General features: G+C 38.1%; 1 protein-coding gene across 1 annotated transcript in view; it reads left to right on the top strand.

Moving 5' to 3' along the window:
• Positions 1 to 6,168: 6,168 nt before the first annotated feature.
• The window catches only part of tcerg1l (transcription elongation regulator 1 like), a 104,969-nt gene continuing 85,192 nt past the window's right edge, over positions 6,169 to 25,945 (top strand). The window contains exons 1-4 of the mRNA XM_083556546.1: positions 6,169 to 6,689; positions 8,673 to 8,944; positions 18,897 to 19,043; positions 19,294 to 19,465. Coding sequence (XP_083412672.1) covers positions 8,702 to 8,944; positions 18,897 to 19,043; positions 19,294 to 19,465 — 562 coding nt within the window. The 5' untranslated portion in view covers positions 6,169 to 6,689; positions 8,673 to 8,701. The remainder of the gene's footprint in view (positions 6,690 to 8,672; positions 8,945 to 18,896; positions 19,044 to 19,293; positions 19,466 to 25,945) is intronic.

Raw genomic sequence — 25,945 nt, 5'->3', positions numbered from 1 at the left:
CTGATAATGACCTGTACTGGACCACCATGTTCAACCTCAATAGATTTTGAAAATGAATCTGGTTTGGCTGTTAGTTGGCCAGGTGACTTGTAATCCTTGACACCGAATGTGCTCTTTTGCACAGCACTGTCCATATACTCTATCACAGTGCAATTTCATTTTATTTATCCATTAGTCTAAAAGAACACCAGGAGGAAATGGATCATGAGAGGGTGGGAAACAAGAAATTCAAAAATAAAATTCCCCAGTGGACTCAGTGTGCAGTTGAGTGTAGAAATGGTTTCATGTAGTTTAAAGCATTTTCAGACTAACAACGGTTTAACTTTCTGTACCGTCTGACTCACTGTTTATTTTCACCACCCTGACAAGTCAACACCTCAAATTCTTAGCAATAGTTCTCAAACAATTCCTGAATACATTTATAGTGTGGCAGCATGTTTAGGGAGGTGGTGCATGGCAAAGTAGCATCCACATGAATGCCAAGACCCAAGGTTTTTCAACAGAACATTTCCCAGAACATCACACTGCCTCTATCACACTCCACATTTGGTAGGCCTCAACCATTGAATTACAATGTACCACATTAAAAGACATGTCAGTTTTGGAGGTCCTTGCCAAATTTCAGCCTTACCTTTGCCGATTCTTCTTGCTCCAACTTTAAATTTGTTTTGGTTACAGGTGACAGGTGCCATTTGTTAATGAGTTAATAAACTTTCAGTGTTTCTAATGTTATGACGGATCATTGTATGCATGTATACTGTATGCATGTATACTGTATGCATCTTTCTTTTAATAATTGTATGAGAGCATTGCTACAAAATTTTTAAGTGTGTTGCTTTTTACATAATAATACTTTGTTAGTGGTTTACATAATAATAGCATGTTAGAGAGGTTTGCAGAGGTGGAAGAAGAGGCCCTGTATTTTATCAAAGAAGTCACACTATTTTTGTCTCATTGGGCATGAAAAGAATTTCACACTTCGTCACACTTAAAAATTTTACCTAACATTAGTTTAGGCATATACAATCATAGCCCAGTCAGACACTACTGACTACTGACTATAGTACCGTAATGTCCGGACTATAAGGCGCACCCACTGAATTTGAAGATTTATATTTTGAACATAAATAAGCCACACCACACTGAAGCTAATGAACTTTACACAGGCTTTAACGAAAGACAGTGCCTGTTACACGGGTAAAATTTGTTGTGGCTCCTTTAAGAGCAAAGCGGGATTTTGGGAATAGCCTGCCGCCGCATTTTTTCCCGTATTACTGCATGTGTGCAAGACCGAGAAATATGTTCTTATTATTTTCTGAAGCTCATTTCTATGTTTTTTTAAATAACCCGTAACGCTGTTGCCAAGAAAACCCTACTCACTAACCCTAACCTCTTCTCACTAAATTTATCTCTCCCCCTAACTCTAACTCTGCATGTTAAAAAATGACGCCAAAGGGGTACCCAGGGCATCCTGTCGAAAGCGTCCATATGTGACGAGTTGGGAGTGAGAATGTGTGGTAAAAGCAGAGGGGGAAAAAAAACAAGACACAATTCAACTAGATCTTGATCAAATATATAAATTACTGTGGTTGTGATCTCACAAATTGGTGTGACTTGGTTATCATCAGTTCATCAGTCAGACTCAAAATGACTGCCCCCTGCAGATGCAGATGGTTGTAGTGGGCAGTTCATGACTTACATGTTCTGGAGAAACGTGTATGAGTGTCAGTGATAATGTTCTTCATCCAGGCCTGCCTCTGGATGGTGTTCTTTTCGATTGGAGGCCACTCTGTGCAGCTGGGGATAGTTTCTCATCAACGCCCCAGGGTCCAATAAAATTATGGATTAAGAACATAAGCTTTGGGATGGTTTCGGACTGTAGTTAATGAAACATTGACAAAAGACCACAGTTTGCTTCTGATCACCATCACTGTACCCTGCAACATGGTTTATTTGTAATAAATGGGCAATCGGTGCAACTCAGATGAGGACGGGTTCCCTCTTGAGTCTGGTTCATCCAACGTTTTTTTGGCATACCATCTCAGGGAGTTTTTACTTGCCACAGTCACCACGGCTCGCTCATCAGGGACAAACTTACACTTATAAAGAACATATTAATTTTTATCACCACATTATCTGTGTAAAGCTGCTTTGAGACAATATTTATTGTTAAAATCACTATACTAATAAAAATCAATTATATTGAATTGATAAATGTGATTGATGGCAATGTCATGATCCTGTTCATGTAACCTGACTTTTTTCTAATTTAAGGTTATTTTTGGTTCCCAACATTCCCCCCAAAAAAGTCTGTCCTAAACATTTCAGGAATATCAGCAGGTCCTGGAGATATCAGCAGATCCTTGAGATCTTGATAAACTAATTTAGTCTATAGACATTTGATCATGATAATAAATCAATTTGATTATATGAAACGTTATATGTTTGACAAGGGTTAAAATAAAATGTTACTGAAAGGTGCAGGAAATCTCCTCTGCTGCAGGTTTAGTTTAAGACATTGCATGTTTGCTTCTGTTATATATTAGATGTAAACACTGGGGAAAAAATCTGTTTAATTATTATTCATTATTCTTGTGTTAATAAATTTTAAAGATTTTATTCAAGATCCTAAACTCTGAATTGCTAAATACAACTAAGATGTAGCTGACTCAGCTAACAATTCTGAGGGCTTGTGTTATAACTTGCCTTTTAACAAATTAGCTGGATATGTAGGTAATTAGGTTGTCACCAAACCCTTTCAATTCCTATTGTACAGTACAACTGTGGCAAAAAAATATTAAATAACCCTGACATTGTGCTTGTACTTGAGGTCAAATTATCAGGCAGTCAAAGAGCGTTTTTTTGCAAGTTTGAAGTTAAAAGTGGTCCCCAGATTGTCCTCAGATTGAGCTGATATTGCGAATTCATTAGGGCAGACGAGGGATGCACCGAATATGAATACATTATTTGGACTGAACATAAAATGCTTTCAAAACAGATAGGGACTCTGTTTATACAAATTTTAGCAGCAATGTGGTTGACACAAGAGAGGTGCAAGTAATTATAGAAAGGTATGAGAATGGTTGTAAACATCGCTAAACATCACAAATGCATACAATGATTAATTAGATGAAACAAAGTGCTTTTTGAGCAGTTGAATGAGAAGTTTGCTCTGATAAGAAAAGTGCTTGAGTGTGGTCAAATACAGCATGCAGCTTGCAGGACAAAAGAAAACATGTCCATAAACATTTTGTTAAACTGAAGTGTGTTTAAATTTGATTACTTACTTGATTAATTAGTCCTACATATTACAAAATTAAACCATCAGAAATAAGTACAAAATTCATAAAAGTACAAACAAAACTATTAACTGTGCGAATAGGAGTAAAAACAGTAATGCACACATGTAGATAAGACTAATAATACACTTGATTAATGTAGCTAAGGCTGAGGAACATCTCTAGGTTACAGATGTAACCGTAGTTCCCTGAAGGAATAAGACACTGCGCCGAAACGCTTTGGGAACGCCCCTCGTTTTCCACGCTCTGAATGACCGCTCCCAACCCTGTGGGGGAAGCGTCTGTCATTAGCATTACATGACGACAAGGCGCACCAAGATGGGGCCTTGAGATAGGAAAGCGTGTTCCCTCCATATATAAGGTTCAAAGAGCTAGCCTCAAATCCTTGATAGTACGGAGTGGGCTTCTCCCTCGGCAGAACTCTCTGTCTCTGAGCCACCACTGGAGGGGTCTCATATGAAGGAGGCCAATTGGAAGGCTCGCACTCTTCCGACTGCTGTGAGAATGGCTGCAATCTGGACGAGAGACAATTCTGCCCGCAGCACGGTCGAGTCCCACAAAACGCCCAAGAAGGTGGTTCCCTGCAACGGAGAAAGCAGACTTTTCTCTGAGTTCAGTCTTAGCCCCAGCTCCTTTCTATGGGCGAGAATGACATCTCGATGCCGGACTGCCTGAAGCTCTGATCGAGCTAGTACCAACCAATCTTCTATATAGTTTAGAATGCGGATGCCCTGAAGCCGTAGTGCATTCATGCACTTTGTGAAAGTGCAGGGCAAGAGTGCTAGGCCAAAGGGAAGGACCCGATATTGGTAAGCCAATCCCCCAAAAACAAATCTCAGGAACCTCCTGCGAGCAGGAAGGACAGTTATGTGGAAATAGGCATCCTTTAGATCTTTTGTGAGAAACCAGTCCCCAGACATGATCTGACACACCACCTGCTTGAGGGTAAGCATCCTGAACCTGAGCCTCACGAGCGAGCAGTTTAAGTAGCGTAGATCCAAGGTTGACCTAGATCTGCCACCCTTCTTCGGAACCACAAAGTACTGGCTGTAGCCTGACTCTCGGACCAAGGGGGGGGGGGGAAACCACCTAAATGGCCCCTTTCCTTAGGAGGGTGTGTACTTCCTGTTCTAGGTCAGAGCCTGCCAGCATCCCACGACAGTGGGACACATCCTGTTGAAGAGGGGAGGAACTGAATCGCGTAGCCCACCTTTAATGTATGCAGGACCTATGAAGATACATTCGGTAGCCCTTCTGGGCTGCCTGGAAATCCCTCAGGGGAACCAACCTCTCGAGCCCTGCAGCCGTTGGAACCAAATTATATACGTGTACAGCAAACCCTGCAGGGAGAAAGAACAGGCCGTATTTGGGGTCTCCCAAGAACTGGACACTTCGGTGTGCAGGTCGGGAAAAAAACAGTAGGCCCCGGTGTGGAGGATGTGAAGCGGGATGAAACGCTCATTCAGTTCTCTGGGAACACGCTGCTTTTGCTTCTCACCTGGCCAAGCTATCTCCAGCTTGGACATGGCTTACGTCACTACCTTGAGGAGCTCCTTAAACAGTGCCGGCTGTGAGGAGCCCGCAGGCCTGCGGAGGATCCTAGGAGGAAGAGAATCTGAGCTCCTTGCTACGTGCACCGGGAGAAAGACCTGCCTCAGCAGGAGATCTCCCCCGGGGTGCAGGAGCTCGGCCTGGCAAGGGGGGCTGGAAAGGACTCATCTATCTCCATACCTTCTGCTAGGTCGGCCTGCGAGCCCCACGACCTTTGGCGCCGCTTCGCCTGGGTAAGATCGGGACCTGAGTAAAGTGATCTCCGGGAGCAGAGAGTGGGAATAGCCAAATGCAGCATGGACAATAGTCTCTCTCAAGAGCCGATTGATCATGCTCCACTCCCAAACAAACAACACACGAGTATCACTTCCCCTATTTTCCTCAAAGCCTATCTGTTTTGCCATGTTGCACATATTAACACACAAAGCACTTACCTGAACAACAGAAGCTAATGCCACTACCATAGCTCCGCCTTTTAGTAGCTTCCTGGTTTGCGCGACGTCACCCGCAGATGATGTCACGGCTTGTCTATTAGCCAGATTTTACACGTGATTCAGAGACTGGACAACGTAGGGCGTTCCCAAAGCATTTCTACGCAGCTCGAGATCCTAAAAGGGAACTGTCTGCTGTTGTGGTGTTTCTATATATTTCTGAGGGCAGGTAAATTTATATTTAATTCTTACTGAAATGTTATGTTAACATCTAGCATAAAAACAACCTGCTGACTTAAGGGAACAACTGATTTAGTTTTTCAGCTGCACTATAGAAAAAGATGAAGGCATTTTGAGCATCTTTATATGATGATTTGAATGTTTAAGTTGAGTTTTCTTAAGTGACTCAAATTGAACTTAACCAACAATTAACAGTTTCTAAAATACAAAAAAATACACACACACCACCTACAACAAAAACCCAACTATGTTTATTTTATTCCAATGGAAGTTATTAAAATCTTTCCCCTAATTTTTGCTTTTGGATAAGGTCGGCTAAAAACCAGCCCAAACACTGTGTGCCCCCTGGTGGTATGCAATAGATGTATATAAATATGGACTAGGTGTTGGGCAGGATGGCAAATAGACAGGTTATAAATGAATATAGATTTTATATATATAGGTATCATATAGATATAATAGATATTTGCTCGTGCATCCTGAATTGAAGTAAAAAATATGTAAGGAAAAAACTAAGGAGCATAAATTATAGTTTTGGTCATTCCTAATCAGATGATGCACAGTGAGCAGGTATGTCACGAGGTTTGGTTTTCATGTGCTTTACTATGATCTGTGCGCTGGCACGCGCAAATCTCACAGACTCTCTCACTCGCGCGTTTTTTGTGCGTGTGTGTGTGTGTGTGTGTGTGTGTGTGTTTGAGAGAGAGAGAGAGAAAGAGAGAGAGAAAGAGAGAGAGACTTTGATGCGCGTCATGAGAAATCCGTGCACACTCGCAGGACGTCACGCGCAAAGTTCCCACGACCCGGATTATATTCGGAGCGAGATTGAATATGCCTCATATGCGCCGTTCTCACTTATAGGAGCGGATGCTTGTTGTGTTTTTCCTTGAGTCAGAAACACAGTGACAGGCAGCTTATTTTTCTCCACCGAGCTTCTGGATCAGGGCGGACTGATATTGCTTGCGCGTTCTGTGCGCTCGTGCGTGGACGCCGCGCTTTCCCGTTTTATCGGGACTTCTGAACATCTGGATATTAACCTGCGTTTTTTGGGGGGGAACTCAGTGTGCTCGATTTCCTCACAAATATGTGTGCGTGACCATAGAGTGATGGAATGAGTGGGTGTGATAAAGTGTAGCTCTCTAAGGGAATTTACGCATCTCCTACCCAGGTGAGTTTGGGAATCCTGAACGTTTAACACCGCTGGATACTGGATACTGTAGAGGCGCACAACTTGTGGAACGCAATTAGGATGCGCAGTTTATTAATTATGAAATGATCTGCACCCATTAATGCATTCAGAACGTTGTTTGCTCAGACGAGCACTAGTTTTCATAATGCGTTACATAGCATGATGCAAAAAAGTGTGCTTCTGTTTATATGTGCACACATTTATTTACACGCCATATTAAAGGGTGATTTTGTTTTGGAGGAATCTTTCATTAATCGGATTGGGTTTGCAGGGAAACAAGCAGGGAAATCAGATGTTAAAGTTACATTGTGGATAAATCTTGCATTTGATGGGCAGTACCTGGGGGCGATGTAGCACTGACTAAAACCTCTGTTCTACAGAATATTGCAGGGAAACCATCAGGAAAATCTGCGGTTGATGTTACATTGTGAATAAATCTCTTACTTGATAGTCAGTACCTGGGTGAAATCTAGCGCTGATCTCTGTTAGTCAGAATTGATAAGAATGTCTGGAGATATCAGGACTACCAAATCAAGAATTCTGAAGATTGCCAGTGAACATTTGCATGCCTAAATATTTAAGGGGTTAGAACCCATCAAGAGCAAGTGAATTCAGCTCTTGAATTTGACACATTCTTACTATAAATAAAGCTAGAAATGATCCTTGTGAGTCATTTTTTTCATTCCCTGAAGACTCTTTTAGTGCATGGTCCCTCAACCATTACTTATTCCCAGGCTGCAGAATGGACCAAATAATGTTTTCAGTTTCTTTGCTTATCAAACAGACTTTGTATAAAATCCTCTTTAATCAGCAAATCTTGTGGTATAATGTTTCCCATGGAGCCTATTAAGATTTACCCAGAGGAACAAACCAAATGATTTCACAGTTCCAACAAAAAAAAAATAATGAACCATCATAAAGATTCTGTATGGCCTCTTTCACATATGCAGCAGTTATTTAATTTGAATCAGACCATGGTGTGATTATGTTCTCAGTGCAGATAGTTTGGGTAGGTGTGAACCTACTAATTACACACAGTGTGAAATGGAACACCCATCTGAGTGAGGTGGTGTAGGTTTGCTTTTAAGTGAACTCTAGGGCAGTTTGATTACAGTAAGATGGAAATTTGACCTCAAGTCAACTCAGCTGCAGGAAGTCAATCAAATATGCAGTGTATTTCTTTTAGATGTGATCTGCTCCACTCAGCTGACACAAGTGCAGAAGTGCAGCAGAAATAGGATCCAAACAGAAGCACAAAAAAACAAATATGTGATAGCTTATGCTTATTAAATAGCTTAAACACATTATTTCTGTAATTGCCTTGTCATTTCATCACCATATCCATCCAGGTAATGCTTGATTCATTATTTGTATTTTAGTGAGAAATATTTGTTTACCTTTTCTCTTGCTGTATTTCTGATTAATGAATGAGAGTTTAACGATTGTTTTCAGCACCATCAGAACATGCCTTTCAGTTTTTTTAATCCCTGTTGTTTCATTGCTTATAGTTTGCAATCAAACCTAATAGCAAGCAAACTCAAAACATCTCTGATTCATACTCAACAAAAAAGGTAATACAGTAGGTGTATATTAAGTGAGGAACAGCCTTAAGAAATTAAAAGTAGGTTCTGCTTCGGCATTTGAACCTTTGCATTTTCTTTTTTTTCTTAGGTTTTAATGGCTAGACTCTCTGATAAAGACTTTATCTTGAGTTTTAGCAAACTATTTCTGCAGGGTAAATTTTAAGGATACTCCCTGTATGGGAAATGCTTAAAATGTAGACAATATGCTATACAAAGAACTTATCTATGTTTAAATAATGCAGTGCATTTTGGCTAAAATGGCCTCTAAGACACACAATAACGCACACAAATATATATGATTTGAATTTCTGCCATGGCTTGGACTTCCTTGCTTTATTCATTCCTCATTGCTTTCCCTCCTGTCCTGCCTGTGTGCCAGCACATAAAGCTCTGCTGTAGGATGCAGGGATGATGCCCATTCGGCGTGTGAAGGCTCAGCAACGTGTGTGGCCACTGAGCACAGAGCCTCCTCCTTGGGTATGGACAATCCCGAGTGCTGCAGGACTGTGTGCTCTGAGCTCGACTCCACATGCGACCCTCCTTACCTCCGCCCGACCTGCTCCTCCTCTGCGTGCTGTCACCAGCTGGCAGATCTCCTGTGATCCCTTCTTACCGCCACTCATCAGCCCACTTCCAGTGCCAAGTGTTCAGGTAACAAGCTATTTTCTTCCCACTGTTGCTTGCACAACAGTGTTTACACATGTTCAGCTTGTGTTTATAATACGCTGTGAACGGATTAACAAATGCATACAGAGTTGCAACCCTAATATAATATTCATTTAACTATTATAGTGATGAACTCTCCTCTGTCTGAGAAAAACACTGAAGAATGTTCATTCATTATGTACATTTATGACTTTCCATGCTATGTTTTTTCTTCAGGAATCATTTGCGACCTTTGAATGGGTCCTGATTTAATTTGGTATAAAATATACACGTCATGAAAAGTACACTAGTACACTTGCACAATGCATGTCATCCAACTAGAAGGATTCTTGCTTCAATTAAAATTAATGTATTAAGTTTTTGGGTATGTACAAACAGTATGTCAAAATATTTAATTGCATTCAAACAGACCAGGTTTTGAATATTCTGCTAAGCTTATGCAGACAATCATGAGCCTATAAAGTGACTCTGAACAAGTGCTGTTCATCAATGTGCTGACAACCTCACATTTATCACCTGACTACATATGAACTAGATTATTAAAACAGAACAGACTTAAAACCAGTTATAACAGTCAACAGTTGATCCACCAAACACCTAAACAAGAGCTATAAAATAAACCAGCTAATACAGAGGTTGTGGGTTTTTTTTTTTTCATTTTTTTGTAGCCAGAGTATGCGTTATCTGTGAAACAGATAAATTCCAGTGATACAATACAGATACACTATGTAGTCAAATGTGCAGCATGTGAAAACCTTATTGTTATACACATTTTTATTTCTGGAAGATGACTATGAGGATTTAACCATAAGAGTATTACTAATGTAGGGCATTGATGTTGGGTGAGAAAGACATTTGGCATGTGGCTGGTTTTCCACATCATCTCAAAGTGTTAAGCTAGGTGAAGGTCATGGCTCATGGTCACTCAAAAGCTTCCACACCAACCTTGTGGAAAACCTTTGAACCATATACAGATTTGATGGTCAGGTTCTTAAAAACATTCAGCGTTATAGTGCATTTTGTTTATTTGTTAGACCTACTGTATGTAGCTTTATTTAATTTTAATTAACTTTCCACCAAACTTGGACAACCATTTGTTTCAATTCGGCATGGTTTGTTTTTGCATTTAAAGTGAATCATATAATTTAAGTGAGCATTCAAACAGGTTGATAGCTATCCATATTTAAAGTACAGTCGAACCCACTTATCTCGACCTCGGTTAACTCGCCAACCCTATTAAGTCGACGTTTTTAAAGTGGAACCGCCAAATTCTCGCTTTGTCTTAGCATTTTTGATCGGTTATGTAGATTTTTTTATGTCGCAGAACCCTAATATCTCGAGCACAAGGGGGGCAAATTTGCCAGTTAACATCGGTTATGTCAGGAATCGCTCGCCATGCCCCCTTCGGCAGCGGCATTTCCCGAAGCACCCTGCTTCTTCTCTGAGCACTGAGCTCGTCGCAGTCATGCTGATCACTCACACCTGACTCTCATTCACTCACTCATCCCATCTCCTATTTAAGCCCCTCACCTCCACACACTCGCGGTTTGTTATTGTTTGTGCATGATCGTATGTGTTGGTTTATGTCGGTCTGTGTAATCGCGTATACGTATCCCGCTACGTACCCTTCTTCTCGGACTCCGCATTCTCTCAATGGCACCCCGGATTACCCCGATCTTGCTGTTTTTCATGTTCACGCTGTCTGCACCACGTTTATCCGCTGCTCTACACGAACTGTCTCTGCTTTCACAGAACTTCGTGGACCGTGCTCCCGGAGCGCACCACTGGATATTACTGCTTCGCTACAAGTATTTGTGGATTATCTCCTGAGTATTCTCAATAAACTTTGTTTGCGTTTACTTCGGCTTCCGCCTCCTTATCCGCATTACAGGTTTTCTCGATCCGCATGACCAATCAAACAAATCATGGCAACGCTGTTGTGTAAAAAAAACTCCAAAAACACGTGCATGCACATTCTCATTTAATAACGCACATCATGTACATAAAGAAATTTCAAGCACGGTAATATATTGCCGCCATATTGGTTTTTGTTTATCTCGATCATCGGTTATCTCAACGCTTTTTGGCGTCCCCTAGGCAGGCGACATAACCGGGTTCCACTGTACCTCTAAAAAAAGTGGATTGTAATTATATCAGCTCTAACTAAATTACTCACACTCAATAATGTATTATCAAACCCTAACTCCAGTTAGAAAATATGGTGCTAAAGAAAGAAGTTAACCTGTAGTGTTCATAGACTATATATTAAGTGTTAAGAACTAGAGATTATTGCTATATTAAAGTTTGTTCATGTTAGCTTCTTAAGATGGTGGGTAACATTCTATGTCTGAAAGGTTAATAGCCGAACCTTCTGAATATGCATGAGGTCTGAACTATTGACATATCGGTATTTCACCGGAGTTCATATGACATCCTCCCATTCCTTCTTAAATCAAAGTCTTTTTACAGTGAAATAGTCATGCAAATTTGAGAAAAAAAGGCTTTCTATTTCAAGCCAGGAAAAAAAATAAACTTCAATGAATCATCACTGCCAGTCCCAGTACATTTGGTGCCCTAGGCGAGCTTCACTCTCTTGCAACAAGTTTTTGGAGACTATGCATATAGTTTTTGTCTTCATTTTACAAACTCATGACAAATAACTTAGGAAGCCACATCTGCTTTTTACTGCCTTTCTCTTTGCAGCTAAATAGCTTTGCACTTGATGCTCTGATGTACATCAATTTTGTTTCCACACTGCCACCTTGAGAGTGTCTCTGAGTTTTGGGCTGGCAAACAGAAAAGGGCAATGCTTGTGCATTGGTTCCACTTACTAATCTTGTCTGTAACAGCTCTTCTTCTATCAGTAATCTGCTTTGTGGGAGCTGTGAAAAGATGGCAGCAGTGGTGCAATCGGCTCTTGCTGTAGCTCAATATACATTTGTAGCCGCTCCAAATTGGCAAAATGACACCTGCCTCCAAATGGCGCTGTAGGCTGCTACTAATGTTGGGTATGTCAGGGACTGGCCATTTATATGTACAATTACACCACATTAGCATTGCAGTACTAAAAAAAGATAACATAATCAATACACTTAATTTTTTTTGAGTAGTGTGTTCACAATGGGAAACTCAATGGAATGTGTATTATTAATAGACAGATACAGGCTGCTGTTCTCCTGCAGAAGGGGTGCAGCTACAGGGGGTACTCCATTTTAAATTTCGCAAATGGCTGACATACCATGTGAGAACACTGCTGCTACAGTACCTATGCAAATTAGGAGTAAAAAATATTCAGGATATTTTTGGCTTCAGAATTGTCAGTAATTTCTGTATAGGCTGTTTGGGTGAAGCTTGGTGATGACCTGATGATGAGTACCTCATGGTACTTTGTCATTTTTGTTTAGTGCAAAATATTGTGTGATCAATTTGACATTTCACAACCCTAAAAGCAGGTACTGAATATTTATATAGATTTATATTAGAGGAATGTGTACAACATAACTTCTGTCTGATTTATCACACTCTTCCTATATGCAGAAATATTTGTTTGGTCAAACACACAAATTGCAGATTAGTTTAAGTTTGAATGTATTTCTTTTATCTCATTTTACCAATGTTTATGAATATTACCTTTGTTTTGGATACATATATGTTAAGACTGATTACGGCTTTCCCAGCACAAGCGCTTATACAACACGCAATACTTTTCAGGTTACTTTACATTGCATTGTTATTACTTATAGAAATAGTTACTACTAATTCTTCCTCTGGGACAAAGCTATCCACTGTAGAAAAAGAAATGTTTTTTGATAGATACAATCTCATATTTGACAAAATGCATCTGAATCAATAACAGACAAATGATAAGTTTGGATCAAGAGTGGGGTCAATGTTTAATACCTTTATTCACAGCTTAATTCTAATTAAATCAAATGGTACATCACTGTTTTTTTTATTTTTTATGAATATACATGTACATGCTGTACAAAGTAACTAGCTACTGTAGCTTCTAAAGTATAAATAATAATATAGTAAAGAAACACAATTTTAGTTCTTCTCTTTCCTTTGAAGTATCTGTGATGATCTTATCCTTCCTTCATACCACTTGGTTAGGGATGCAACCAAATACTATTTTTTTTTTCTAAAATTAACAGACGTGTTCTAATCAGGAACCGAAAAAAAAGAATAAAAAGCCCACTTTATTTTGCCAGAAAAGAGTTTAAGAGACTAGAAGTGTGCATCAATTGGAAACAATAAAAAGACATGTAATTTGGAGGGTTTAAGAGCTGTCATATAAGAGTTTATAAATAACATGGGCAGGCTAAACAATTTTAATTATAGTGACGGTAGGATTGAAATGTTGAGACTAGATATCCAATTCAATGGATGTAGCTGAGGGCAGGTTGAGGAACTGTCAAAGTCAGAAACACGCCCCATACTGACAGTACTGTCATTTCATTCTCTGTTTTTTTTTTTTTCTGGGGGCACAGAGTTTAAATTAATTAAAAACAAACAAGCCAACAAACAAAACCAACAAACAAGCAGGAACCCTTTGGATTATCTAACTCTAACTTTGGATTTAAATCCAAATATAGGTACAAATAATTACATTGGGTTACAGCCCTACTCCTTGAGAAAACAAACATGAACAACCTGGGGTTTGTCAGTTTACTTGGTGTAGCATGTGAGTGGAGAAACACTGAATACCTTAAAATATTGAATTATGCTTCGATATGCATAAACACATTCTGTTTACAGTGTGTTTTCTGAATAAAATAATAAAAGTGAGTTGACACTTGTGAATAAGTGGCAAGGTATAGTGTATTTTAATTATATCTATTTGTGTTAAAAAGATTCAAATTAATACATTTATTTAATGCATATGTCTTTATTTATCCAAAATATTTACAATATTCTTTGGTCATTGCATTGCATTGGATACAGAGATTCTACTGGGGACACTGGACATAAAATGGCAAAGCATGCAGGATGAGATGCCAGTCCATTTCAAAGAATCATACACATGCATATTTACACTTTAATGATATACCTGGGGGCAGTAGGTCTGCATTTGTGATTGTGGGAGTTGGAAAGTAACTGGTGAACTTGTAAGAAACCCATGATAATAGAAGTAGAACATGCACAGAAATTCCTCATGGACAGTAACCTGAAAGTAGGATTGAACTGGATACCCTGGAGCTATGAATACCACTGTGCTGCCCCTGACATCTAAAAGGGTTGAATTAATGCCAACAGTGCTTAATTATTCCTCTCATAGAGTTGTATTGAGAACATAGAGTTAACATATCACGATTAACTGTGAATTTTTGTTCTGTATGTGAAACAGCTTTTGTGGTGCATTGTCTCAAAATAAAAGCCATAAAATGTACAAATGTCATGACTGTTTGGTGGGTAGTATTTCTTTAGATTTTTACAATTCAAGGACCATTGGTCAAGAGGGGCTTTTGTTAAACTCCATATTAAACCTCATTACAGCTCACATTTTGCCTGTCATGTTTCATAGTCTTGCCAACTCTTTGCGAGTGGGTCCAGTGCCACTCCGGATAATGGGCTGACCTTCGGGCCAGTATTAGCATACGGGCCATTATGTTGAGGATTATAAATGAGGTTAGGTAGGTCGATAGGATGATGATTGTAAAAAGCATAAAGCTGTTATTCTCCATAAAACTCTTACTTACTTCTTACTTCTCTTTGTACTTACACAAAACCTCTAGTGGGGCTTCTTTCTGATTGCTTAATGTATACCACCTCCCACTCATGAATGCAGCATGGCATTTAATCACCAAAAGCTATATGTGAAGAGTTTTTAAACTACTAAGACTAGGAAACAAGGTTGTTGGTTTATATTTCCCTGACAGACAGCAGAGGTGTACAGCACAGCAAATTTAAACACCAACTTTCCTCTGGGTTACAAAGAGCATCAGGCTTCTGATTGACTTGCGCCATAGTGAGGAAATGACTCAGCCCAGGAGAGTATGTGTCACAAAGTGGTACTTCCCGCAGCTGAGTGTGGTTAATAATGAGCACTGTGGAAATAGATCGGCGATAATGTAGAGAAGTGACTCCACTCTCGGGCATTAAGGATTCTCTTTGCGCCTGCACCACACTCCAGGCACATTACCGGAATATAATTGACATTCTGTAGATAACTTACATTCATACTGTATGAAGCTACTGAGTTTCATCCAAAAGCTTCTTATTTCCTAAGTGTGAGCTGGGAAGCTCAAACACAGACACATTTTTATTATGTGCACATAAAAGTTTGTAAAAAAAAAAAAAAAAGGTTTTTATTATAAATAAATGGACTTTGACATTCATGTGCCATTGAATTTTACTTTATGCGAAATTGATCAGACCCTTTTGAACCCGCAGTTCCAGCTCTATACAGAATATTCACCATAATTCGAATGTTAAACTTTAGCTTTTAGCCAGGTTATTGAGGCTTTTGTTAAATCAGTGAATGGAAAGAAACCTCCCACAGTTACGAAAGCCATAAATTGGAAACATGTGACCTGCTCCATTATTTGGTGTCACTATGACCCAGAACCTGTGTCTTGAAAACTGTGTTTTTGAAGGGGAAAAGGGTTTCTGAATATGAGATGATATTAATGCGTCATATTGCAGTTGACTGGGTAAAATCTATTGATTAATTTTCTATAACAACAGCTCAGGGAGTAGTTATATTTGCTAGGCAAAGGCAGTCAGTAGTTTTTCAAATGTATTTAATTATCAGCATTGTGATGCGTTTTCCATGAAGGGATGTTTATTTAGCACTTTTAAAAGGAGTCTTGAATGCCAGTGCCTTGAGACAGTAAGGAGTAAAGCTGGGACTTATTTTTTTGACCAAGAGAATTGCAAATTCTGTTTTTATTTCTGTTTAGAGTGAGTGTCCTTTTTTTTTTTTTTTTACAAAAAAAATCACATTATTTTGCTTTATAGAAAACATGGAGAGAGTGATACAGGCTAGGGAAATAGGTAATGGGCAGGTGTCTAATCGCCTAGTTGACACAGTAGATAAGTGAATATTAAAAGTACAAATAATCTAGTAAAAAAGCATACTGTGATTGATCATAATATAAATAGCTAGATCCCTGGGGACAGATGAGCTTTCTTAATACTCCTTAAGAAGTAAAAGCTTTAGGTTGGAAGATGTATAACATAACAGCCTATATATTATAATTTGTCTGTTAAAAATATTCCAACATAAATAATAGCACGAACAAACTTGTTCCATGGATGTTCCATTATAATAAACTAAACTGTAAACAGATTCTACTATGATCATTCAAAATCGAGGTACATAAATATGACACGTTTTTGTTCTTTTATTTAAAAATGTATTTAGTTATAAGGCAACAGTGTTTATTAAGTAATGAAAATACACATGGACTGAGCAGTAACTTAATCTTAAACTGATCCTGAGCTTATTGCATGCACATTATCAAACACATCCAGGCAATTTCATCCTCTTGTGATTTCATTTTAGCATTTTTACCAGTTTATTATTGCGCAGGATTTCTGATGTAAGGAAATCTGAAGTAAAGTATTGGGAGGAAATCTGATAACTTCATCCTGCAGGTAAAACTCTGCTATTGAGTGGGCTGTAACTATACAGATGATTGAACAAATATCCAGAGGTGTGGATTTTTAAAAATAAAATGAAAAAAGACCACAATTCTCCTGACCACAGAATTGAGAGAATGGCAGTGTTCCTTTATCATGCTCATGCATGTCTTCTTTGCATGGTAGAGATTTTAACCTGCATTTGCTGATGACATGGTAAACTGTGTTCACAGACAATTATTTCTGGAGGTGTTATTGAACACATGCAGTGATTTTCTATTACAGAATCTTGACTGTTTTAAAGGCAGTGTCACTTGAAGGCCCGAAGATTATGGGCTTCCAATATTGATTTTCACCCATGTCCCTTGTGCACAGAGATTTTTCCAGATTCTTTGAAACTGTTGATGATATTATGTACTGTAAATGATGAGATATTCGTTTTGCAATCTTATTTTGAGTAACATTAAAATAGTTCCACAATTTGTTGACACAGTCTTAGATAGATTGGTGAAACTCTGCCCATATTTACTTCTGAGAGACGCTGCCTCTCTAAGATACACTATTTATACCCAATCATCTTACTGACCTGTCGTCAGCTTACATAATGAGTTGCAAAATGTTTCTTCAACTGTTTCATTTTAATAATACTTACTTTTTTTTACCAGATTTTTGTTGCCCCATCCCAACTTTTTTTGAGAATATGGGTTGTACCTTAATGCATACATACACACACACACACACACACACAAGCACGCACACACACGTACATACAAACACACAAATACACATCATCATTACCTGTAAAATGTGCTATAACAACTTAAAATTCATTACACTTTCCATGCAGTACATTTTGTGATTTGTGTTTGTGACTTGTTCTTGATATTGACAGTTTGGCATAGAATTTTTACGGCTTTTTCATTTAAGAAGAGCAAGTTTTCAGAATCATAATACTGCCTGATCTGACTGAGAATGTCCTTGGCAGTAATACACCCCTCACACACCTGCCTTGTAAATTTAGCCTAAACCAAACAGTATTTAAATTCTCTCCATAAATTGGTGCAAAGATATAATTTTAAAAATCCATTACAAGCTCCTAATGCATCAGTGATCATCATTTAATGACAGTTTTAGACCAGTTTATTTAAAACTGAAAAACCTTTTAGCATTTCCAAAATAGTTTTCAGAACATGAGTGAAAAGAACAGGCAACAATCAGCATAAAAATTGGTTTGAGTTAGATAGCACGGATTAGGGGTGAACTACTCCTTTGTTCTATATTCAGTAAAGCCTAAATTATTCAGATTTAAATATAATAATTAATGACTTTTCATCCAAGTCTTAGCTAGTGTCAAGTGACTGCTGGTGAGTAGAGCTAATAAGAATCACGTCACTCATACATTTCATGTTCAAAAGTACAATTTTAATCATCATCATGGTTAATCATAATTTATGTTAATGTAACAACAATTTAACTTTTAAGTTGGTCTTACTTAAACTGTAATATAACCAGTTAATATTAGCAAACACACACTCACACATTAAAGCACACAGATAGCTACAGTGTTAAGTGTTACTTTTGTACAGTATGTTGTTATTGATGAGACGTACGCAGACAGAAGTATAACTTTAAATGGTGTTGATTTATTAGCATGGCTTGCTAAACAGATATTCACTTTCACCTCAGTGTCTCTAAAACTACAGTAACCCTAACCCATAGTAACATCTCTCATGGAAATGCATATAATTTATGCAAATATACTAAAGTAGCAATTTTTTTTTCTTTGAAATATATTAAAGTATCAATATGCAAAATAACAAAGTACAACTACTTAAATAATTTTCAATATTAAATACAGGTTGTACCCCCTGAGTTACGATGGTTCAACTTATAATATTGTAACTTTCGAGCGCCATTTAAATTTTCGTACGCTGGGATGCTGCCAGCTTGTACCCATCTCCTGCCTTCAGGTCAGTTGTCTCTGTGTTAGTGGGCACAATACGATACAATATTTTCAAGTTACGATGGGGTCATTTAAATAGTAAGCTGGGGACTACCTGTATATTTTAAACATTTTCAGTCATTTTCTATAGAAACTCTTAATTGTGCATTACCATAACTAGTAATTAAAATATTGTTTCTTTTTAGATATACAATTATGTACTACACACTGTTCTTATGTCAAAATAGTTTTTATTTGATATAGTAATTTTAACAAATTTCCTTGAATAAAGTGCATTGTATATTTTGCACTAATTATATAAATGTAATGAAGTAATGAATGAAACTTCTATGACTTCAGATTAATGGCAAATAAACACGTCCTTCAATTCCCCCTCTGTGTGTCTCACAGTGGGAGCTTACATCTAGACCTCCCATGCTGGGATTTCAGCCTTCTACAGGTGTTGATTTGGTCCCTGTGTTCCCTGTTGTGTATCGCACCGTACTTCACCCACACTACGGCAAGTCCTGGGTGGAAAAGCGGACGCCTGACTACAAGGTAAAAAGCTGCTGTGTTATAAATGCCTTAATTTTAACCTGGTGCAGAACGTTGAATGTATACGTAATAAACTGTCTTCTAGAAGAAAAAGCTCATTAAAATATGAAAACAGCAAGCATTTTTTTCCGCATGTTGGCTATCTCTAGTGAGAATTTAATTCTATTTATGGCAAATATAATTACAAGCACTATTAGTAGAACATAGGATATTAAGGTTGTTCAGCATTTTTACTTTACTCTCTTACTCATAGGTTTATCTCAATAATGCTTTGGAGACCTGGATTGGGCCAGAGGAAGTGGGAATTTTTCAACGTCAGGAAAAGCCAGTGTTAATGACAAACCAAGTGGCGATGAGCATATCGAGGCCAGCAGCTGCCTCCAGGAATTTTCACACTTTGCTTCTGACACCCAGGCGCATTTCAGGTAGGAGGAAGAATTTTCTAATCCTTTATTCTTTGGCCTGCTGGCCCACTGTCATGCTTGCCTTAATCCACAGGTTTTTTTTATTGCGCTCCACTAAAATTTTATTCTTTTTTCAAATTCGATTGGATTTGAATCCTTTTATTTTACTGCAAGCAAAGCTATCAGTCTGTCAGCCTTCATTTAAAAAGAAAAAAAAAAACATTAGTAGGAGGATAGGCTTTATTTATCAACCATAAATTTCTAACCATGGCTTGGAAGGCATTATAGCAGTGAAGTAAATGCAGACAACTTTTATAAAGGTCAAATGAAGGTCTCCCAATATGGAATGAAAATAGATATGGATTATAAGTGCACACCTGCGTGGCTTAGATGTCTATAATAGTGCACGCCTCTGCAGCAGTAACCTGGGTGCACTCCTTTCTGTTCCCGTGTAGCTGGACAGAGATGGATTTCATTGCAGGTATAATAGTCTGATACTGAAGGATTAGTCTTTGAAAGATAAAAAAAAAAAACCCACCTGTCTGGAGGATTTTGTATTTCTGCAAGAAGGAAATATTGGAATTACAATTATTGCATGATCTTCTGTATACAGTTAAACAGATAAGTGCAATGTATTTAAAAGTGGGATACCAGACAGAGTGATTTTGGTATTCACTATTTATTATTTATTTAGTGATCATTTCTTAAATTCTGTCATATTAGTAACATTAAAAGGTGTATGAAATACATTTATTACAGTTGCACTGAAAAATTATTAAAATAGCATACTTGCAAGGAAGAGATGTGGTTGTGGGGGCTGATCAGATTTTTTTTTTGTATTACTAAAGAAGATACTGTAGAATAGTTATCATTTTCTCCATATATCTACATACTTAACAAAAAGACTAAAATATTTTAAACCAGGAGTGTATTATAATAATTGGCCTTTTTTAATCATTGACCTTTCATAAACATCATTAGAATGCAATTACAGAGCAAAGCCATTTTATTTGACACGTACAGTATATAATTATCTGCACTGTATGCATGCTATGTTGTAAGCCCATAAATCACCATATGTTGCTGTTGCAAAATATTACAACAGGGTTCACACTTGAAATCCCCTAGCTATGCTTCTGCATCCCCATGAATCTCTTCTTTAATCCAGTCAATGCATATGGTCAAAAGGTTTGAAACTGTGGTAATTTCCATGTGCTGTGCATTGCATAATTAGCAGGCTCTTCACTCCTACACAGTAAATTTGATATAAAATGCAGAACATCAGCTTTAGGTTAAGGGTGAACCTTAAAAAAACATATTGTTTGTATTATACATTGATCTCTTCATTATGTGGCATTATGTGGTACCACACATTCTTGGATAAAAGGATGCAAAACTGTTTTCTGACCAACAACAATAATACATGATACTAGGCCCAGATAGCACAAATAGCAGGTTACAGATTACTTAAAAGGATGATAAAAGCCTGTGAGGTTCACAAGCTTATTGACAGGTAAAATAAAAATCAATTTATACTGGAGTTAATAGTAAACTAACAGTTCCATTTTACTGCAATTACCAGATTTTTTTAAAAAACAATTTATATTTGATTATTGCCAAACATTATTATAAAACATTATTGTCATTTGCACTTTCGCATTTACTGCGTGTATATCCTGCGTCATACTGTAACTCTTCCTCAATCTAGTGCACCACATTCTTTTTTGCTTGATTTATACAGTGTTACACAACTATGACCTTACTATTCCATTGAATTAATTTGTTATTTTCACTACTGGTTACATGCTAACATTTAATTGTCTTTATACATGTACTCTGATACTGACAGTAAAGTTAAACATAACTCACCCATAAATCGAAGTTATATTTGAGCGCTAGTAAGGTTCCCTGGTGGTCTAGTGGTAAGGATGCGGCGCTCTCACCGCTGTGGCCCGGGTTCAAACCCTGGTCAGGAAACCAACCCCAGCCACTCTCAGTGCCGGTCCCAAGCCCGGATAAATGGGGAGGGTTGTGTTAGGAAGGGCATCCAGCATAAAAACATGTGCCAAATCAAACATGCGGAGGATCCGCTGTGGCGACCCGTAATGGGAGAAGCCGAAAGAAAGATATTAGAGAGCTAGTGATTTAATTAAGAAGGAAGAAATAAACATTTTTAATACTCATATCCAATCAAATTCCACAGTTATAATTCAAAACATAAACTTTTAAAATGGAACAGCTGGTGTTCCATTACATTTACATTTCTGCAAGACTGAATAATACACCATTTAATATAACTGATATTGTTTTGTTTTTTTGGTAAATTGGTTTTCTTGACTCTAAGATTCAATCACATGAGCAGAACCACAAGTTGAACAATACCAAAACATTGGGATTACGAAATGGCCGCATTACATAACTGGCCAATTATAACCAGATAAAAAAAAAATGGCTATGGATGACAGACGTTGCAGAAGTCAATTATAACGGCTTTACAAGAAATATGAAACAATATTATGAAAGAATGTTGTGTTTTTCTTAATTTGGACTCTCTTATTTAAAAGGTTGTGGGTTCTGTATTGGTTGTACAAACTAAATTCTAAATAGGTTCTAAATAAACACAAATTATACACAGTATATGGAAGTAATTTGGCTAGTGATATAGTACAAAACATGCAATTGTCCATATTCTTTTATGACACAACAACTAAACTAAACAACTTCTCTCTCTCTCTCTCTCTCTCTCTCTCTCTCTCTCTCTCTCTCTCTCTCTCTCTCTCTCTCTCTCTCTCTCTCTCTCTCTCTCTCAATGAAATACTAGCCTCGGATTGCCTTCTCTAGACATTTGTTATGCCCTGTCTGTTGCTTTGCAATCAAAAGAGACATACTTAAGGCTTAAAAACCTCATTAAAGCTATGACCACAGCTCAAGAGCTCAAGACAATACAGGAAACTTTATTGTGGGCAGAGTAGAAAAAATGTATGAAATCACAAATGGGACATCAACAATATGAAGACTCAGATTGCATGAGGCATGTGCTTTGTTTTAACAAATGTGTAAAATGGCAACAAAAAAAAAGTTCAGTTTAAGGTGTCTACTTAAACTGTCAAGTCTGATTGAATAGCTGTCAGAGATGTAGACTTCATTGGAATTTGGTCGAAGCTGCTAGTTTAATGACCACATGTGTCTTTTTCTAGAGCACTGTCACCTTTATTCAATCACTGCTGCTGTGTGAACGAGTGAGTTAACTGACTTGTTCTGCCGAAGTTTGGCTTGAATTAGTGAGTATATGTGCTAATACAATGGATCACCATGGGTGCCACTACCTGTCAGGAGGCTGAGAGCGATGTGTAAGATTTAATGGCTGCATGCATTCGTTTGGCTTTAAATCCTAATTACTCTACTTTTTTTTTAATGAAAAAGACTATTGCTATTTATACTAGTGCTACTAATGCTATTTATTTGTCACTGGATGGATTTTGCTATGTATAAGATAGTAAAAAAAAACTAAACCTAAACCTAATCAACTGATAAGATACTTGTATTTATAAAATGGAAGGTTCACTTGATGTTGTGGTACATGTCTTTGTTAGCCCAGAGCTGAATTTGTGTGACTAAAATACCTATCACAAAGGTATTTAACTGAATTTGAATACATTATTCTAAATGAGCAGATAATGTGATTTAAACAGATACGTATAAGCACAGAGCTGTTTTTTTTTTTTTTTTCCAGAAGAAAATAAAATGTTTAATGGCTAGAGATGTGCATTGTCACTAGAATGCTGTAGAAAACAACAAAAATGTTTTATGTAAGCAGGGATTTTTAACGTTCAGGTCAAATATGCAGATATGAAGCTCACCAAACAAAGAAGGCTACGTTTATTAACAGGAATGTACAGTATAGCACTGCACAATGAGTTTACGAGGTTCATTTAAAAACCCTCCTTGTGTTAATAAATATATATAGAATGGGATTGGTAGGTGTACCATCCAAGATGTTTTCCCACCTTATGCCCTGTGTTTCCTTGATAGACTTAGATCCTTGGATTAAAATAAAGTGAATGAGTAGGGAACCAGACAATTACAGACCTAATAAAACTCTAAAATTCAGGATTAACTTTGTGTATCTGTTCAATGTGAGCAGTTGTAGCTACACTTAATATTCAGGGTTTAAATTTTGTGACTCGAGTTAATGGAATGTTATTAGTTTACATAATTTCTAATGATAGAATAAAATTCACAAAAACTCACACTAACTTAATAAAAAGGCTTAGTATTTATTATTTAATATATATTTTTTCCAGATGTTTATATGTTTTCCACATTCATTAAAACAATATTGCACTTGCAAAAGTGTAATTATACTGAATATTAACACAGCTATTATGTGGCAGTAAGTATGAGCCCAAAGGTCATAAAGTCATCACATGCAGGCTGATATTCAGTATTCTTGCTTGTGCAATATTGCTTTTATACAACAGTTCCCTAAATGAGAAATTAATATCAAGAAAGTGACATAGACATTATATCGCCAAAGCTTTTTTTTCCACTAATAAAACTAGTGTACCAAAGAAGCCACACTCACTTTCACAGCACATCAGCTAGCTGACTAGCTACCCCTACATTCATTTGTACATTCCTATTAAAGATGCCCCTGGTAAACTTGACTACACTTCTACAATTTCTTTTTGCATCAATACATCTTTTTGGTTCTTCAGTGGTATTATAACTTGATGGATTAGGTGTATAATATATCAAGCTATATATCAACCAGTCTTGACCTCCACTATCTTTAAGATTCTATAAATTGAAGAAGTTGATACGTAACACTTTGAAGTCCTTCAAAACACTTAAATACACTTAAATACTGATCCTAATAAGCCACAATGGTTGAACAATTCATTCATCTTGCACAACCTTATTGCATTTTGATAGCACCATACACAGTTCCTTGATATATGTGTATAGGACAGGAAACAAGACATTTTGGCAGTGATGGAACACAGCCATATGCTAACCATTTACTCCGTACAGAAACCCTTGTATATCAAAGGTGTAAAAAAAGAGCAAAGGTTTGAAATCACATTGAATAGCAGATCAATGAACAATAAAACAATCAGTGATTTGAGTGGAACTGATAACATTTTCAGCAGCATAGGAACACATTTCTATACTGTAGTCCCTTATTTACATGTCATGCATTTGACACATCATAGTTTAGCCTCAGATTTGTGACTCAAATGAAATGTAGACATACACATTTATTCAAAATGGTAGTGAACATTAACACATTCATCTGACTACAGTTATGATCCTGCAACATTTATAGAAAAACATCTCTAGGATAAGTGTGTAACCCTAGTTCCCTGAGGTAACAAGACGCTGCTTTGAAATGCTTTGAGAACTCCTCGCGTTGTCCACACTCTGAATCATGTGTGAAATCCGGTCAATAGGCAAGTCATGACGTCATCGGCATGCGACATTGCATAAACCAGTAAGCTACAAAATGGCTGAGCGATGGTAGCCACATTAGCTTCTGAAAAAGGGAAGGTAATCACCACAGGGATGCAGGAAGTATGGCCTGTTGACACAGCGTCTTATCACTCATGGGATCTAGGGTTACATACGTAACCTAGAAATGTTCCCTTTCAGGAACTCGAGCTGCGTTGAAACGCTTTGGGAACGAGTGTCCAATCATGCCATACTGACCAGTCCCTGCCTAGTGTGTCTGAGCACCACTAGCATGCAGGACAGGGGAGCCAGGAGTGGCTCTGATGTTAAGGTCGTAAAACCTGACAAAGGTCAAAATGGGTGGACCAGCCCGCAGCGTTGTATATGTCTGGTAGGGGAACCCCCGCGGACCAGGCCGCCATACTCCGGGTTGAATGAGCCTTGACTCTGAAAGGAGTGGTATAACCAGAGGACTCATAACATGTGGTAATGGTATCCACTATCCATCTGCTGAGAGTCTGCTTATTGGCAGGAAAACCTTTCCTATTCGGGCCATAGCGGACAAACAGCTGCTCAGACTTTCTCCTCGGACTCGTCTTGTGGAGATAGGTATCCAGTGCTCGCATTTTGCTTTGCGATTTTGCTTTTCCTGGTCTGGGGCTAGGAAAGGAGGAGGGCAGAATGCCTGCAAAATCACAGGTCATGAGGGAGCCGTAGGCACCTTAGACACATACCCAGGTTTAGGGTAGATAAAGGCACTGGCGATGCCAGGGGTAAACTCCAGGAGAGACAGGGCCACAGACAGAGCCTGTAGGTTCCTGACACTCTTAAGGAAGGATATCGCTAAAAGAAAGGCTGACTTCACCGACAGGTACCTAAGGGCCACCTCGGCCAAAGGCTCGAAGGGGGGGTTCAGTTAGAGCTGCCAACACAACGGCCAAATCCCACACAGGCACTCTGGGTCATATCTCGGGCCTCAGCCTCCGGGTGCCACGTAGAAAATGTGTCACAAGAGGGTTTCCCCAGTGACTGCCCCGTAGGTGGAGTACA

Source organism: Silurus aristotelis, assembly GCF_946808225.1.
Source record: "Silurus aristotelis genome assembly, chromosome: 12".
In the NCBI taxonomy this organism is placed as follows: domain Eukaryota; kingdom Metazoa; phylum Chordata; class Actinopteri; order Siluriformes; family Siluridae; genus Silurus; species Silurus aristotelis.
This window is presented reverse-complemented; position numbering and strand designations above follow the sequence as displayed.